Below are 19,132 nucleotides of genomic sequence, written 5' to 3' on the forward strand. Positions count from 1 at the left end.
ATCATAATACAAACTCGTAGTGAGTCTGAGTACGAGGGATAAGACGGTACCGGTAATCTGCATGAGCTTTTGTGTTGTACAGGGAAGGAACACACCGTAGTACCCACAAAATGGGAGACGTCTCATGGGACTCTGACAAGGTAACTACTGGCCCTTCACTGCGCACACGCAACTCTATGCGCCCCCCAACCCCCCTTTATTGCCCACCATACATTTCTCATCTTACCAACAATATATAAGAACGTTAACTCAGGGAAGCTGGGATGATCCGTACAAGCAACTTCCTTCAACCACCCTCCCCCCTTCTTCCTCCCTTCGCCCTCTAGATCTCGCAAAATCTACGGATATTAACTTTGGTCTACGATCCATGCGATCTTGACATTATAATTCCGATATCAAAGTGATGGATTGTTTTCTATTAAAAGAAATCATTCGGGTTGACAGATTCGAATAATTGCCAGTAAAAAATATCATATGGTGTGCTTTTCCCGGTGGAATGAGAACGTTCTCGAGAGAGAGCAGGAAATGGAAATGCTGGGAAGCCGAAAAAATTTCCGGTTCTGGTAATTTTTTTCACGTTGAAAAATTATTTTTTAGGAAGTGAAAAATATCCATCGTTCACTGTCAGAAGAGATTGAAATTTCATGTTAAGGTTGGTATGGTGATTTTTAAGGAGAGGGATATTAAATATTATGGGAGGGGGGACCATTGTGAAATTTCTCGTCTTACGGGAAATTCAACGTTCGACAGGTTTCCTCACCTTGTGGATATTGAATAGCAAAACCAGACCGAATGTTTGGTCTAATTGTCAATATTACAATATATTTTCTAAGATTTCTTTTCATTTCTTTCAGATTTCTCTGGGAATTTCGCATTAAGCTCGAAACTTTCAAGCATTATTTTTATTTCATCTCAGAGAAGTTTTCCTCGGAAATATAACTGTCAGAAGCCTCAATTATAAGCTATAAAAAGACGAGGATTGGAAAATTATTTGAATATTGAAAGATCGACATTCGGATGGGAAATTAGGTCAAATGTTTATAACCGAATTAAAATGTTGAATTTCACGGGATGTCTTCCATCAAATGCAGACTTCCCAATTACGTAAATTCTCAACGTTTCATAAGAAGTGCAGTCGATAAAAATTTCCAAGAAGTCCTCTACCGATTTGATGTGAATATTTTTAACAATGTTGTAAAAGTGTCACACAGTACTTGTACCACTGTGAACGGCTGCGCTTTCATTTCTCCTCATGGGAGGTATCGATTTCTCTACCTGTATAATCCTCGTCCACCAGTTATTCAAACAAGCGTAGAAAAACCTGAATGCTAACAATTTTTCATCAGTCAAAAACTCAGTTACGTCATCATCAACAAAACCGGCTGAAACAACCCTTTGAAATTTTGACTGCACAGCAATTTCCATTGCCATATAAAACACGATCAAGCTTTGTTGTTCAACGAGTAATCATAAAATCACGTGTATGCTCCCGATATTCGCTGGGATTCAGTGTCTGTAAAAATAGGAAAAAGAAGACTCAAATGTCACGAATGTATCCCTGGTTCGTTGGACTACCCATTCACGTCGATTAGTTAAAAAATCATAAACCCAAAACAGAAAGGAGAATATTTACACAAAAAAAAATCAGTAAAATATTTTTGGAAAAAAATTGTTTCACCCGCATTTAAATAAAAATTTTTGACATTTGGAGTAAATGTTCAAGGTACAAAACTGCTATTTGCCTGTAGTTAAACGGTGGAGGCGCACCCTTCTTTCCATTGCTGCTAGGGATCAGTTATCCGGGCAACTGGGCGGTGGAAAAGGGGAGTGAAGACGGGGGTGGATTCAGTGTAGAGATTGGAAAAAGTCGGGGAGATTTATAGGTGCAATAAAAGCGTTGGAAAAAAATACAGTACAGAAAGTGAGAGGATAAAAAGTGAGAGGATATAAAAACAGAGATCCTAAAAAAAAGTCATCGTTTGAAAATGATTCATGAAAAAAAATTTCACCGATAAATTTTGCAGATATCGATGAATAATGAATGTCAAAAAACCGTCATTCACGTGTCCATTTATGTGTCAATGCTACTCGAGAATATTCTTGCACTACTGTACGTGAGTTGAGACGAGAACCGAGCGAAGAAAATAGTGAATAAAAAAAAAACCGTGGGGAAAAGTTTGAAAAATTTATTCGCCGGTCTCTCGTGTATGACACTCGAGAAAATCCCCCCGGGGAGATTCCCCGGTGCATTTCACGTGCCGGGTGACACAATACGCAATGAATTCGCCGGAGAAATAAACAAATATAATTCATGATATATTCAGAGTGGTGCAATTAACACGCGATGATACTTCTTACCCTCCAACTTTTGTGTACATGTTACCCGTGGGGTGAATAAATACAGGAGAGGGGTGATAGAGTGTGGTATGGGGTATTTGATACACCGGCAGGAAAGTTTATGAAAAAGTTGAGGAATAAAAGTTGGAAGTTGAATTTTTACTGCTGAGGAAGAAAAAGTGCGACAAACTTGGCCCGGGGTAATGGGCAGGGGGTGTCTCGCCGAGGGAGTACAAGTGTTGGAGCATCGGGGTGTCGCGTGTTGCAATGGAGTGACGATGGAGAAGGTGAGAAGGCTTTTCATACTCTGCGATGTATCTTTTTCGAGGGCCCACTCATTCTCGGAACAGAAAACTATTCCTAAAAAGATAATAAAAATGTTAGTCTACACCGGAACATGTGCACGGCGAGAAATATTCCGTAAAAATGACGGATTACGCCGCCGATTACGCCGAGAATCGGCTGAGAAATTTTACGTGACAGTATTGTAATTTTTCCCAGTCAATTAAGGTCCAAATTCCATGGCAGTTCCGTAAAATTTCCGATAACCGAATTTACCGTTTCAAATTTACTGATATTTACCCTATCAAATTTACTCATATTTCAATGACCCTATTCTTTGAACTGATAGTAGAAACGCAAACAATATTATATTACAAATTGTAATTCATACTTTCTCAACGTGCCCGCAATATTAAATAAAATACTATTAAAAAGAATTAGGAAAATAAATTATTCTGCGAGACGTCAGAGAAATGGGAATTACCTTTTGCAGCTTTAAAAATGAATACAAAAAATGAACAACTCAAATCATCTCGCATTCCCTTTGTTAGGGCCATTTCTGAGTGCATTTCAATTAATTTATATTCATTCTTTATATTCACTCGTGAGAAAAAAATGTAGAACTGCTGAAAGTACGCTCACAAGTTCTCTCTTAGGATTTTCCAGTGTGTTTATTTCGAAGCTTGTGGAGAAGACCGTTGGGTATCATTTTATTCTACCAGCCAGACCACCACTGGTTCGTCCATCCCCTTGGTTCTTTCATGTGGTGTATCTTTATTTTTTTTTTATCTCCTGTATTCTTGTTCTAGTCTTTTGTTTTTCTCTTCATTCTCGTTTTGTTTTTCCCGACGCGCCCAGAACGTGTCTTCTGTTACCTGGGCACTAATAAAACACCTAGGCTCCTTTGGTCTATTCAATATTACGACTCCCTATCGACCTCTTTCAGGTGGCAGGAATTCTTTTTATCTCCTTCACTCGTGGGCAGGATGGCAAAAATAACGGGTAATTGAAATCAGTGGGCAGGGAATTTCACTTCGTCTAGACATTGCCCTCAGGAAGAAAATCAATATTTAATCTTCAAATGGCGACAATTGTCTCTCCTAATACCAATCATCTCCCAAGAGAGTCGGGTATTTCTAATAATTTTGGTAAAATTGCAACGATGAAATTGCACAGCTGGACATCTTGACAAGAACGTCACGATGATTCATCAGATTTTCCATCCACATCTCCCGGAGCATTGAAATAGATGTACATTTCAAATATCATTGATACTGAGTAAAATAGCAAGAGCCTAGAAGTTGTACGTGAATAGAAAAAAAATTGAGAACGTGAGAATGCTGAAAATTCCAACCCCAGTGGAGGTGAGATTCTGGTGATCATATTTCTCGGCGAAAAATACTGCAGAGAAGCGGATATATCTTCTCAAAAAAAATCGTGGAATGGAATAAAAATCAGATGAGAAACGGAAAAGATCGTTGGAATTTTGTTGAAAAAAAAAATAAGGGAAACGAGGGAAAGCAATTTCCAAGCGCAAAAATAAGACAACAATCTAGCTGTATTCTCCGATACGGCGGAAATGGACAGTTTTCTTGGATGCTGGAAGGGAAAATAAATAGAAAACTGAAGATGATGAAAGTAAGAGAGTCGGTGAATGTTGTTTGGTATCTCTGTACTTGTGAAAAATTGCAAGGAGTTACTGGGAAGACAAAATTCTCACGGCGGCCTTTCAACGCCATTGGATTTCATGCCAACGTCAACGGCACTTCGTCCCTCCGGGGAAAAGTTTACTTTCAGTACTGCCGTGACGTCACGTCCGCAGGAAATCTCGGGGAAAAGTCTAGACACACCACGTTAACTTCAATTTCGTACGTTTTAATTTTTCTTTTCCGTTTCTGAGCGAACGAGATCACGTTTCAGTTATTACGCTGCTTCAATGAATTTTCATTTGCCCGATTATTCAACTTTCATCAATTAGAAATTTATAACTATAGATGGTACAGCCCAGGGCGGGGCACTCGAATTTTTGACACTCGAGTTTTTAACATTTTCGTGATTTTTCCTTGTTCACATTGAGAAAAATATTTTTTTCTAGCTTTAATTTCTCACTGGTTTATAGAGAAGGTGCTGCACATGACTTTCGTCTACTTCACTTGTCTGCTGTGTATTTAATTAGAATTAGATATTAATGAAGAGCAACAGAAATAATTGAGGAATATGTACAGTGCAATAAAAAGCGAATTACAATTTGTTCAATTTTCTGAACGAAATAGCGACGAAACTCCGCCAAAAATGGCTGTTAAGGTGATGTTAAAAGAGTCTTTCTCCCGGATATCATTATCCTCAAACTTGAAATAACCCCGTCTCTCTTGAAATCAGGCAATAAAATTTCCAGTGGCCCCATGAAATGACTCTAACCCCCGAATTTTCAGAAGCCATTCGAATATCTGAGGTGAGCCCCAAGGAGTAAAAGAACAACTTCAAGAAGAGTTGAAGAGGATTGTGAATGTTTCAGCATGACTGAAGTACTCCGTGCCCAGGGTTTGGCCCCCGTATCGTTGGTAATTCAATTTTTAGTATCCGGAGAAGCGCGCGGAGCCAGCGATTATCACTGATCCGTCTGCTATATCAGAACCCTTCAAATCCCATCAACCGCATACTCGAACCCTCTGAGTTTTTAATTGAAAATCTTTAAGAGTCGAGAGTCTCCAGCGATAATGGACACATCACAGGGAATAATCGTGGCATGATATCCAAGGGACTGATAACGCTAATTTACGTGCCATTTTTTTACATTCAACAGCTTTGATTTAGTCCAAATTCAACTAACAATTCTAAATCCCCGTTCCCCATCGCTTTGTTTTACTACACCATTTGCTATTCTTGCTTTTATAATCGGATGTTCACACGGGAGGAGGCTCATACGGGAAAAATAATTTTAAAAAAAGTTTGTGTAGGGATAACCCTGTAAATAATTTTTTCTATAAATCCAGACTATGGTGCTATAATCCTTTTCCATTTCAGAGTAGCCGACCATCCTCACTCTATTATTACTCCACCTCTGTCCAGATGCCGCCTAACGCAGGTAGAAGAGGGCCCACAACAATTTCCAGAGAAACAGTGAACCGGCAATCCGACTACTCCACCAGCTTTTGGGATTTGGGTTACTCAGTTTGGGCCGTCCAGCATCCCTTGATGCAACACCGGGTTATTTCAGTGAGAATTATTTCATATGACTCTCCTTCCCTCTTCGAAGAGGCATCAGGCTACATCATACCTCTCCAACTACCATCTACCGTATTCAGCATTGTGTAATAACGGGTTAGAATACACGTCAAGTTCGCTTGACGCTGTAAACTTGGAGTGGATAATCAGAGTACGTTTTGATGCACCTCTCTGTTTCTAACGGGGACTTCAGAGTATTGAAATTTTCCTGAATTTTGATGTCGATCGTAATTTAAATCTCAAACGACATTGCAAACCGGTGATTTTAAGGGATAGGATTGCATTCAGATGACGTGATAAAGGGGACTAACAGATGCTTTTGTTACTAGTTGGTGGAATACATTGGAATCAGGCCTTTGCCAAGTCACAGGAGATTATGGTCTGTAGGGTCGTAAAGGACACTAGGGTCACTAGTTTGGAACACCCCACAGTGAGAGAAATATTCAGTAAAAATTACGGAACTCAATGGCCCCTGGAAACACTGCAACTCCTGTTCCCATGATATTTTGTTTTCCAAAATTCAAAAATCCGCACGTATATGCAAACATTCTCATGCATACTTTTTTAGCAAAAACATTTCTTCACATGGCTTCATAAATATCCCATGCAGAAATAAAAAAAAATATGACAATAAACAAGGTCAATCCATTGAATGCGTGATTTCTCTCGGTACAGCTGGCCCAAAAAAATATAAGAGGAAAGCGGTTGGAGTCAGAAAATATCGGTGAAAAAATCACCATCCTGACACTTTTCCCTTCTTCCCCCCACGTTATCCTCCGCTACCCTTTATTTCATCTTAAATATTCACCTCACGCCCCAGCAATGCCTCATCTCTGACTCACCGTAAGACTGGGTATGCTATCGTCTCCTTGGTACACCTCTTCTATTCTCCCTATATTCCTTGGGTAAAACGACGACGCTTCGTCATACAACCGAAGTCATTCTCGTTGTTAACCATCCAACGTCAACATGAAAGACTCTCACACAGTCGTTATAATGCCCCTGGGTTTCATATTCTGCGCTGTAAATGGTGAATTTTTCATCCTGATTGGATTTTTTTTTTCACCAGTCATTTTACACAGTGACAACATAATTATTCATGCATAAAAATGTTGGAGTCATGCATTCAATGGAGTTGAAGGTACACACGTTATTTAATTATCCTTTTGTAGCTCGTGATATTATTAAACATTTTAATTATGAAATTGGATAAAACTCCACTTGTTTCGATTTTTCCAGTAGAGAGGGAAATAATGGAAACAATAAAAAAAAAATATTCCCGAGGGGTTGCGTGCGCCATAAGGAATGATTAATCAAATTGAAATGAATAACTTACCCATAAATTTGCAGGAATCGCCGTCCAGCCACTTGGGAAATCCAACCACTCATTCGCAACTCGTCTGCACACCATAGCCACATATTCCACGCTACAGCCCTATCAATTGACACTGCAGTTCAATGGAAGCCCCCCGAGCACTGCAACAATTCCATTTTAACCATTCAAATGAATTTAATTCACATTTGTCTTATTCAGACAACTTTTATTACCGACTTTTCTCAATTCCTCTGGGTTCCGTAATTAATTTGGAGGTTACAGGGAGAATTAATTGATTTTGCATTTGTCAACTCTTCTCGGAGAATTATCGATGCACAAAGAGAGACGAAGGGGTGGAGAGAGTACGAGTACTGCAAATTGCAATCCCTGGGTTTACAGAAAGTGTAATGTTGTTAAGATGAAAATATTCAGAATTTTTTGTTAAACGGAGATTTTTAGACAAATTTAATTTGGAAAAAATTCACGTGACAGCACTGGCATTTTTTCGTGGCCAGCACTTTACGCCTCGTTTCCCCTGTTAACACCAGAAACTTTCTTATAAATTACTCTCCGTGTGATGGTAATTAAAAAAAATGTCGTCAATTTCCCTCCACCACTTTGATCTAATCTCCCAGATGAATCTCCTTCATTACAAGCATCAGTACGCAGTGAGAATAATCAGAGCTCAATTTTTTTGTTATTAGCATTTAGAGGGCGTGGACACAGACATCGTACACTGCGCATAACAACAGAGGTCGTAGATGAAGTCAAACCCTCGCCGCACAACATGGTTATCGTTGTTCCATACCTTCAAGCTTTTGTTAGCGAGTGTTGTTACCCTGTATATGCAGTGGCAATATAGTCATAGGATAGAAGTTGGCCCAGAGAGCAAAGCCACGTACGTGATTATTCCCACCAACGCTCGGGGTGTCCTGATGCATCCGTTAGAAACGTGGTCGTGTACTACGCTTTCCTTCATCCCATCCCTACTGCTACTATTTTCTCCCTTCCTCTCTCTCATCTGCACTATTTTGCTCCTCTACCTCTGCTGCGGGGTTCACCATGGACACCCGAAGCTTCTACGACGTACGGCACGTATTTACATACGCTGACCGCCTCCTGTGCAACAACCCCAAGCGCCATACAATTAACCCCGACTGTGACCCAACACTGTCCAACAGACTCGTGTTTTATCCACTGGGCTTTATGGTGAATAATCCCTTGGCTTCACTTTCCCGACAGACCGCCGGCAAAACTCATTTTTACTCCCTCAATTGTAATTAAATTCTTGTTTATTCTTGGGGTTGCGTTATTCTTTGATGATTGGCCAGTTGAGTAGTGGTCAGAGGAAGAATATTGGGGAAAATAAAGAATCAAGCGATTCCATTTGCTTCCATTGACAGAAGAAAAAAAAATGTTGGATAGAAAGTTTTTTTTTGAGAGAAGAAGTTCTCCCAGGAATATATTTATATCAATATTTATATCAGAATATTACAATGCTAGGATCCTCATGAGAAATAATTTTCACTTTCAATTCTATTCTCCCACAAAACACTTGGCAAATGCAATTTTTCAGTTTCCCCCAATCCCATAAAATGTCGCGCAATACCATAATGGAGAGGCACTGTCGCCTTTAAACCCCCTCCTAATTCTCTCACCGTAAAGCTGAAAATCCTTACCTCCCACCTCGAAAATTCTTCAGCCCTCTAAAAAACCAGTGTAATTAACAGAAGCCTGAAAACAGTTCAGCAGCTTAAATTCCGTGGCAATTCTTAAGTGTGAAACTTGGCGTGAATTTTCATCGCGTACCTGGGAAATCCCGTATTTACATTTCCAACGGGTGTGCAACCCCTCTACCTTCCACTTCCTCTTGTCCCACCAACTCCACCGTCGCTCCTCCGTAAAAGACTCATACAACGTGGTACGACACAATCACACATACAGAAGATTTGAATACCATTTTCGTTGAATTGTGTGCCCACCCTGGTAGGCATGTGTATGCACAATGTACCAAACGCAAATGTAGAAGGTGGTGTGTGCCACTGCATCCACGTAGCTGTTGGATTGTGCAGCGGATTGAGCGTTTCAATCGTGCGTAATCATGCCATGGGAATTAATGGGTATAAAGGGAACAACTGGAAAGTGGGAAGGGCCATGGAGTGGGTGGAGATGGGGTGGTGAGAGAGGTGAGAGGTTGGGTACAGGGTGACGCAGTACACGGTAAATAGTCCCGGCGTTTATGGTCAATCGAAATCGGTGGTAGTCTCGGGACCGCCCTATTAATCTGCGAATAATTGGCTCGACGCACGAACGCGCGTCACCTCGTATTTTCGTGAGAGCTCTGTCTCGCTTGGTACCTCTTAGTCGGAGCAATTGGGGAGGACATTCGCCGGGAAAATTGCCGGCTTGCACGGAACTACTTCTTCCGTTGTGAGGGAGAAGCCTGAGAATGGGGTGGAAATCAATGGCCTCCGGAATTTTTTTTTCACTTTCGAAAAGTATTTGAAATTTTTGCTGAATCTTAAGTGTAACGGAGGCTATTTTTTCATTCAATGAAAAAATGTTTTGTATTTTAATTCTACTGAAATTTCAGAACCGCTTGACATTCAAAAATAAACATTCACAGTTTCGTGGAAAAAAAATCAGTTCAACAAAAAAGTATTCATGAAAGTACTTTCATTCCTGACATTTTCATCTTTTTCGATTGATCCTTCGGTTTAGTAAAATACAGGTCAATTAAGGATATTGAGAATCTTTTTTCCTCGCGCTATTGTGCAAATTTCAATGAAATACATCATTCGTATAGAATAGCCGAAGATCAATTTCCCCTCGCCTCATCAAACAGCTCCAATTGTCATGGATACCCTCATTAGTCACCAAAAAAGAAAAATTCGATTTATCATCCACATCTCCTCATCGCCAGCCCTTGGTATACTGATCAACGGGATTTGTCAGTAAGATGTTTACACCGACCCAGGGAAATCACCCCTAACGCCAGCCTCCAGAAAAATCCCCTCCCAGATATGTTGAAAAATGTCATGGATGAGGGATTGCGAAAAACTTAATGCTCCCGAGTCGGCTCCTGCTGCTTTTTCACCATTCTTCCTCATTCTCGTTCCACTCGGGTCACGGAACTTCTTCAAAGCCAGTGGAAATCCTCCCTTAACCCTCGCACTCGTTAGCGCTATCGATTTGACAATTTTTTTTTTCTTTCCTCCCTCTTATGCATTTCCACCGCTCACGATCTCTCACCCCCTGAGAACAACGTCCAGGAAATTCCACAGTGAGAAAACCGTGTGCTTTTTAACTCCTCAAGTACTCCGGGAATTTTTGCGTGTTGACATTTGACGATTTAATCGCTATGTTTATGGATTCTGATACGTTGATTTTATTTCTCAACGAGGTTCATGACCCGCTTGCTGCACGCGACGTGTTGTTCGACTGGAGTGTAGGGCTTTACGCCTCAACTGATTGCTCACTTAGTGAGTCTTAATAGCGTGATAATTAGTAAAACGTTAATGAGTGATATCGGAAATTATATTGCGCTAGAAATGAAATTCCGGGAAACGAGAGCAATAATATTTGCTATTAATACGTCTCATATAAAAAATGACTGTTAATTTATTATTAATTTGAAAGAAAGCCGACGATTTATTGAATTGTTGTAACTATCATACCACGTTCATCGCGGGAAAATTGTGATTATCATTTGAATATATGTTTCGAGATGGAAAGTCGAGGGAGTCCTTTAGATCAAAACCCAGGGAGTTCCTGCATGAGATAAATTCCCACCAGGGACAATATTTTGCGGGCTCACTGTGGCAAAACACGGCATGTTCATACCTTGATATCAGTTATTTCGGTGAAACACAAATGCCACACCCTGCACTCTCCTCGTTTACTCGCAAACAGCACGATCATCGTAAATCTCATGACTTTGTGCTCACGTAGACTTTGCCGAAGAGCGCTAAAAGTCCCGATGCTAGGCGTTATCCCTTTTTACGACTGCGTTACGGAAGAAACTTATTTTAACGATTTTCACACAAGACCCGACATTAGCTACACCATTATCTACATCGTTACCTCAACATGTGTGTAATCGAAACTCCTGTCTGGGGTTATCCTCGCACCGCGTTTGCCAGTACTATCCCTTAGAATGAGAGTAGTGGAATCAGTCAAATTCAACTTTGGAATTTTTTGTGTGACTAAAAAAGAAGAATTGCTCGATATTAGTGGCAGCAAGAATAGCTATACTAGATGCAATTTTCCACTTGCTTACTTCACCACCAATGAGGTAGAACAAAAAAAAAACAGTGGAATTCATGGGAAATTACCAACATTACGAGAACCAATGGAGAACTGTACAATAAGTGACTCTCGTACGTTGTGTGAACGGAATTACATCGAATCCAATCCTATCATTTCCACATGTCGAGAGCATCCGCTGCAGATAAACGAAAATGGAAAAAAACAAGGGTGATAAGATATGTGTCAATTATTTACGCCTGTCCCTGATTTTTTCATTATCTAACAATTCAAGAATTTATTCAGGGTGGTTTATTTTCATTGAATAAGTCAGTAAATTTTAACTGTTCCATTGAAGTATGAATTCTCAACAAGAAAATTGAATGAAATTTAACTCGCAGGGGAATACTCTGACTCGTAATTTTTATGGAATTGTATTTGCAAAGGTCCTTTTTAAGTTTCTCTTCAGGTTCTTTTATTGAATATTTCTCTTCCTGTAAAGAAATTTTCATTTTCTGATGATTTCCATAGAGTGTATCAGACATTCTAGATAAAAATCTCCAACAGAGATGCAAAAATCCAGTCAATTTGCAAAATCTATCTTGGAGCATCAGAGAATCCTCTGAATTTCCGGTCATTGGTTCAAACTCCTCGTCGGTGATTCCGTCACGCTCGGTTACCTTAATTGAAATTCATTACGCAATATAGTATCCGAGGAAGGTGAATTCCTTTCAGAGGTTATTGGAGACTGGTCTCTGGGCTTTGGAGTTCACGTTATGTATATCTATAGGCGTTCGGGTTAAAAGGGAGAAATGCCAATAGAACGGGGTGGAGAAGAGAGGAGAGGGACAGCCCCGAATCCACAGAGAGAGAGAGAGAGAGACGATAGACAGAGGCACTGAAGGCACTCGTCTCCGAGTCAAGAAGAGTGAGGAGTAAAATGCCGGTTTTGGTCGTGAATAATTCCTCAATTAGAGTGGGGAATTACGATCGGCGTCTAGTGTACGGGCAATGGGGCGAGAGGGGGCGGATAGGGGCAGCGGCAAAAGAGGGACCTCTGGAGGAAACTTATGCTCTGACTTTCGTGTGCTTGATTACCATTGGCTATTTCATTATGCAACGAGTGAAAAAGCATTCAGCGTCTTTCCACCGCATGCAACTATTCTTGGATCAGCAAACTTTGGGCTCATCTGCATTCTTCAAAATTTTATTGAAATTTACAGATGTTGCTGAGAGATTAAAATAACTCAGGAGGAGGTAGAGTTTAATTCGTTTGAGGTAGTTTTCTGTGAGGGGATGCCCGGAAATTTCTATGTAAATTGGCGATCATTATTATGAGGGGAGAAAAATCTTCAGTCTTAAATAGCATCTTTTCATAACCAAGTTGTATAACGAAATGAATCAAGACTTTTTGTATTCATATTCTAAAAATATTATGGAGAAGGAATCTGGAAGATTTACGAATCTGTCAACAAAACGCTTAATCTCTGGAGACTTATTCAACAGATTGTTTCGTTGAAGAAATAAAAAAAATCCGGAGGGATGTTTTACAATTCCCTGTCATATCAGCTAGATTTTCCAGGAAATATCTTTACGTTTCCTAGCCACTCTAGACTTTGCTCGTTTTACCTCTTCGGGAAGCAATAGCAGAAAAAAACAGTAAAAGTGTGAAGGTACCTGTCACTCTATCGGGACTTATCTTTGTCAGATGCTTCAGTCATCACATTCAGCCCTCTTACAAAACTACTTACAAGAAAGTCGGTGGAAAAAAGTTGAAGGAGCCCGCATGTAACACCCACCGATCTCCAGCAACTTCGCTCCAATGGATCCCAGTAACGACATTGTACAATCGAGCAAATACCCCCGGAGATGTCTCCAATTGAGTGTGTATAGAGATACGTAACTATCCGGGTCAAGAGTTGTATAACGACTACCTATTCCCTCTGTTCCGTCCATTAAAAATGTAGAGACAAGGGAAAAATAAAATCCTGAAATAGAAGGATTTTTCTGATAGAGGAATGAACTCATTTCTGTCGAAAGTTTGTAGCTTGTTAATAATAAAGTATTCTTCAAGAAACAGTTAGTATAAATTTTTCCTTTACCTTTATGCATCCACCGTTATTTACTAATCCAATTCAGTCCTGAATATTCGATTAACTCGTCACCAACTCTGGAGAATTTTAATCGCAAAGTTGGAACGTCAGAAAGATGAAGGGACCAGTTATCGGTGGCACGTAATCTCGCAACTTGCTTGCTGAATAACATGGCGTAGTTCATCGACGTATTTTATTCAGTGCTGGAGAATGAACGGTGAACTGATGCCCCATGACTTTCGAGGGTAATAATTATAGTCGCAGAACCGTGCAAGTTTCCGTTGTTGAAATTTAATGAAAAGGGGACTTGTGGGTCTCTCTTTCCGTAATTATTGAGGGCATAAATTTTTATTATCAATGAAAAGTTGCGAGGGCTATGTTTAATTAAATACGCTACCGTTTTTTGAAATCCAAGATAATGAAAAGAATTGACCATTAAAAATTTAATGGTTTGTTCATTAAATCAAGTTGCAAAACCCCGATTTTTTGAGAGTATAAAATGAATTTCCGTTTCAATTCCGAATAGGAAGTGAGCTTACCAGTTTCTCACGCCTTATAAAATATTTTATAGTGATTTAATATTCAGATTTAGCCGCAGACTGGAAGAGTCTAAATTTCAAGAAACTTGAAGTTGGATAGCAGTTAAACGACTGATACCCTTGAGGTTTAAAATTTCAAAGACCCGCGTTTTGACAATATACATTCAAGTCAACAATCCTGTAATCCTCCATGTGTCAATGCCTACCTTCATGACTGGAAATTTAATAACCATAGTACTGAGGCCGCCCATTGTGATCCATCCAGTATTACCTATACAAAGAACACAAAATTCAAAGTATGAACCCCCGGAGGTGGTGCGAATGTGTGCAGCGTGTATAAATGAGGATCTTGTTACAAGTAGTAATAGCAGAGTTGATGCTACGTACGCAAAACAACGGCATTGCCCAGGGCTGGCATCAAGTATTTCTACGTAGTTTTTGATCATACATTTGATAATTCGGCTGCACCGCTACTTCATCTCAATACCCTATTATATTATTTTAGCGTGAACTTTCCCCGGTAAAATTTTAAAATTTTTAAAAGCGCCATTGTATTATGTTCCATGAGCTAATTGACGAGTGAAAATAATTAACTTTTCACCGTTGAATATCTCCTCCTGTGGAATGATAATTTTACAAGGAAATTTTGAACAGGTGCAAATTCACCTTTTCCGCAATGTGAATTTTTTTCTAGTGCCTTTAAAAAATCTAATGACTTCCAAAAATGTAATTTAAGTAACGTTGATGATCCATTACCTCTCCTAAATTTGCCTTGCCCAATTCACATGCGAAATTTACGAATTCTTTGACTCAATAAAATAATAAAATAACGAAAAATAATCAACAAATAATTTGTACATCTACAACAGCTAATAGTAAATGCCACTGCTTCTGTCAGTATTCAGTTATCTGAACTTTCAAGCTCATTAAACATAAAACATAATTATAATGAGAATTTCCAACAGCGAGCGGGTAATTAGTCCAGTGGAAAATGTGCGAGTTTGGTCAGACGAAAGTTGTCATGGTACATTTTCATTGAGTTATGTATTCCGGGCGAACGTATCCTCTTACAGGAGCCATTATACCCTCCCAGGCTGACAATAACTTCAGTCTCACGTAGTGTAATAAAGTCCATGCCCCTCAAAACTGTCCCTCCACCCCCACGAGTGTCGTTTCCTTGGGATCGTTAGGGTCATTCGCCGTCATTATCATGAGACTCTCCTGTTTTTCACAATTCTCTTGCTACAACTATTGGACAAATTAAAGCCAAGGAAAACCGTATTACGGTGTCCCCAGGACACAGAAGTTCGTTAACTTTGTTCTGTCCTTTCCTTCAATATTTTTTTTTTTGTATTTCTGTAGTTTTGTTTTCTCGTTCCCTCGATTTGCTGTTGTATATCTGTTGTGCTCACGTGATACTCCGTTCCAATTACATTTCCAGATTTCAGTATCGCTTTAAGCCTCGAGTACACGGAGAGAATTTTCCGATAAAACGTACTGGACTGTTCAATAAAAGCACTTCTTGAGTCATCGTCCTCGTTTCTATCCCGACATTTGATAAAAAGAATATGTATTCATCCGATCTTTGATAAAATTCTCTAATTCTCCGACAATTTTGATTTATCTTTTCTTTCCGTGTACAATGGTTTCAATAATTATCCATAATTATCAATAATTATCCATTTTCAATCGGGAAGTCCAAGCTATGCACTCAAATGCTTGATCATGGAATACTCAGAAAGAATGAAAAAAAGTTTAAATAAGATTGCACAAGCATTGCAATGCTCGTCAAAGGGCTTGACCTTTACATTTCAATTCTTATTGCGCGTCATGTGAAGTTCATTCAGGGGTAAAAGGTGCCCTTTGAGCTCGAAGAAGCGCTGGGGCCCGATCGAATTCAAATTGAAAAAGCTCGTGGACGTTCAAACGGTTAGACCGGAATACAAAGGTGAATCCTCGATATCTTTTTACAATGGAGGAGTCAGGGGGAGGGGCAGGATAAAATGAGACCGGCATCCTTTGCACGGTGGAATGCGACAGTGATATATCGATGTATCAAGGCTCAAGGAGAAGAACAGGAACTGGCGATGCGGATGCAGTTGTGGTCACTGGCGACCTAAACGTTCGAACTGTGAAGACTTAATTGTGAAGATTTGATCAATTGGGCTTCGAGCGAAATTTTTTTAGAAAAAAAAATTAGTAGTAACAGACGATAAGAGGTTTGAAGAATCAGCCAGGGAAAAATTATAATTATTGGAGTAAACGTGAATTTTTCGGAGAATTTCTGTAGCATTTTTCATCATGAAATATCGACTAATAGAATTGTCCCATTCACCGATAGCACTTGGTATAATTTGATGTTTTTTAAACTCGTTTTGGGGTTATATTTTCCTCAAAATCATCGAGTACAGAGGGAGAAGACGTACCACAATATTCTTTTTTCGTTTATATACGAAATATTTCGCAGGAATAACCGTTTACTCCCACTTTAAAACTGAAAGTACGTGAAAATACTGGAAAGAAAAAAGAAAAAAATTGACGTAAAAAAATAAGATATGGTTCTGGGAGCGGTATTATATTTCTTGCAATATGTAGTGATGAATTTCCAACCCCATTCGATCCTCGCTGACGCCCAATTTCGCTGGCTTTTTTCTCGGATACCTCTTTTATTTTATCCACTGGATACCAAGAAAATTCGAGGGTCACGTATTCGTTCATGCGCGTAGTGAGAATGCCGCTAGAATATTGAGGGGTCAACCAATGTGGTACACACTTGGGAATTTCAGTTCCACACGTACTCACATTTTTTTTTCAACGTCACACTGCGGTTTATGATATTTTCAAATTTTCAGGGCACTCTCGTTTATTCCGAGAATACTCTTTAGTGTCTCGATAGGATGCATTACGGGTAAATAATTCTTGAAGATGCCCTCTCGGAGACTCGGATTCAATCGCTGACTGGACGGAACAGGATTTTTTTGCCTCTAAATTTTATCCTGTCAGAAATGTCAGAAAGAACTTCGAAACTCAATTTGACCTAAACAGCATTAGGTTTTTTTACAACTGGAACCGTAAGTTTTCCCGGCAGTTGTACGTGAATGATTACAGAAAATTTTTCTTCGGAAGCTGCGAAAGTCGTATTTGAGGAGTCAACTAGATTTCTTTTAATGTTAATGAGAAAAATATTTCAAAGGGAAAAATATTATCAATTGGCTGTTGCTCTAACATATTTTTTCACCGATGATTTGACCTTTCCGCATTTTTCTCTCAACGTTTTCCCCGGTTTTCCCTGTGAATCGATTCCAGGCACAAAATCCATTCCAATATCTTTCCCACCCTTGAATTATTCCCTTCACAAAAATATTTCCCCACTCGATACCTTCTTGGTTTATTTCACGTCTGTCATATCACGAGTGTGGAAAACATCAATACGAAAAAAAATATCTTTTCATATAAATTCATGAATACATTCAAGACGGTGTGGGATCGAATAGCACGAGAGTAGCCGAGACCGATATTTTCCGGGCATGTATGTATCGAGAGCAGCAAATATTTTGACAACAATGGGTTACCCATAAATATTGGTAGAATGCAATATTACGAGAATGCTCTGTGATATAATGTGCTTTTGGGTGAGCAACATTATGAAGCATCTCCTACGGTGTGCCAAACGGCTACCTATCTCCCCGAGGGGTTGCATAGACATGGGTTCAGAGAATTTACGCTTTGTTGCGCGAGATGCGAAAACGCGTAAGATCTAAGATTGCATTCATTTACAAAACCGGGTGAATGGGGAGAAATTTCAATTTACAATTTTTCAAAATACAAATGTATGTTTAAATCAATAGAACACATTTATTATGAATATAAATATAAATCGCGATAAATATTGAGGGAGAAAGAAGGAGAGAGCACCAGTTTTGCGAAGAAAAATTGGAAAAAAATTATCTGGAAAATCGTCGGAAGTTTTACCGTACGTAATCCGTTACGTACGTGCCGTGAATAGCTTTCCACTGATTGAGAAAAAATATCAAAATTTCATTCCTCCCCTTGAAGCCCAAATTTATCTGAGAGAATATGGACAAATATTTTTAATGCTGCAGGATATCTAATTTTTTTTCTCTCGCTTGACTTTCCACAAAATTAATTGTCTAATAATGGAATATATCTCATAATTACCCAGCTAGTACACCAAGAATTAATTGGAAAATGTATTATGCAGCCTCCCCCATTTGAGCCTGTCATTTACGCTCCATTGAGGCCTCTACTTCGCCCCAGAATTTACAGTTTGACGGACGCCAAGTCCTTCTACTCGTTGAATAAACGTTAGAGGGACAAAGTGGCCTAAGAGAATGGGATGCAAAATGAAATAAGGGCTGCAGTCGCTGAAGGCTTGGTTAGGTAACCACCAGCCACCGACACGCCACGAGTCGTTAAGTCCATTCCGTGGTTTTAATGCTGGCACTAAGTTCCAACGTTTCACGTGCAGTGCCGGAGACAAATTCTCAGAGAATTTCCTTCCGGCTCTGCAGTGAACTCAAGTCAACTGATTTTTTTCAAGATCTATGGTGACAAACAATATGACCTATTAATATAGAACTGATTTCTTCATTTCGCGACAGGAAAAATTCTTGAAAAATTACGTGTCTGTTTCGTAATCTGCCAGTTAAAACAATATTCAGTAAAAATTGGACAACTGTTTCGTATTTTTTACTGAATACTGTTTTGACTGACAGATTACGGAAGAGACACGTCATTTTTCAAGAATTTTTCTCTCCGTGTAGACAGTGAGAAAAATTGGTGATTAAAATTACGCTACCACCCTGTGAAAGTCAATTATCACTCTCTTTTCTCATTTCAATCCCACAATTCAGCAAAATTTAGTTCATGAAATTTGAACTCAGTAAACATGCGGCGTTTTTTTTAATTAAGTCTACTTTTCATACGAAACATATTAACCAATCTCTCATTTTCCCCCTCCACGGTGTGTTGAGCACCCCAAGACGTTCGAAAAAAAATAGTACCACCGGTGATTGTTCCCGGACGTCCGGTCGAGATACCGTGCAACCCTCCACCCGGAAGACACAAACGCCTGG

At 39.5% G+C, this 19,132-nt stretch overlaps 2 protein-coding genes across 10 annotated transcripts in view; one reads left to right on the plus strand and one right to left on the minus strand.

The window, feature by feature from the left end:
- Positions 1-11,519, minus strand: part of LOC135170507 (uncharacterized) — a 100,330-nt gene extending 88,811 nt beyond the window's left edge. The window contains exons 1-4 of one of the 3 annotated variants that reach the window (XM_064136405.1): positions 11,439-11,519; positions 11,243-11,364; positions 11,003-11,164; positions 7,181-7,320 (exon numbers count right to left, since the gene is read on the minus strand). In XM_064136405.1, the coding sequence (XP_063992475.1) occupies positions 7,181-7,184 (4 nt within the window). In that variant the 5' untranslated portion in view covers positions 7,185-7,320; positions 11,003-11,164; positions 11,243-11,364; positions 11,439-11,519. Of the gene's footprint in view, positions 1-7,180; positions 7,321-11,002 lie in introns of all 3 variants that reach the window. The other 2 variants (XM_064136415.1, XM_064136422.1) reach the window with 2 other exon arrangements.
- Positions 1-19,132, plus strand: part of LOC135170469 (procathepsin L-like) — a 200,508-nt gene that overhangs the window by 117,967 nt on the left and 63,409 nt on the right. The window lies entirely within an intron of this gene.

This window comes from Diachasmimorpha longicaudata, chromosome 2 (assembly GCF_034640455.1).
Source record: "Diachasmimorpha longicaudata isolate KC_UGA_2023 chromosome 2, iyDiaLong2, whole genome shotgun sequence".
Lineage (NCBI taxonomy): Eukaryota > Metazoa > Arthropoda > Insecta > Hymenoptera > Braconidae > Diachasmimorpha > Diachasmimorpha longicaudata.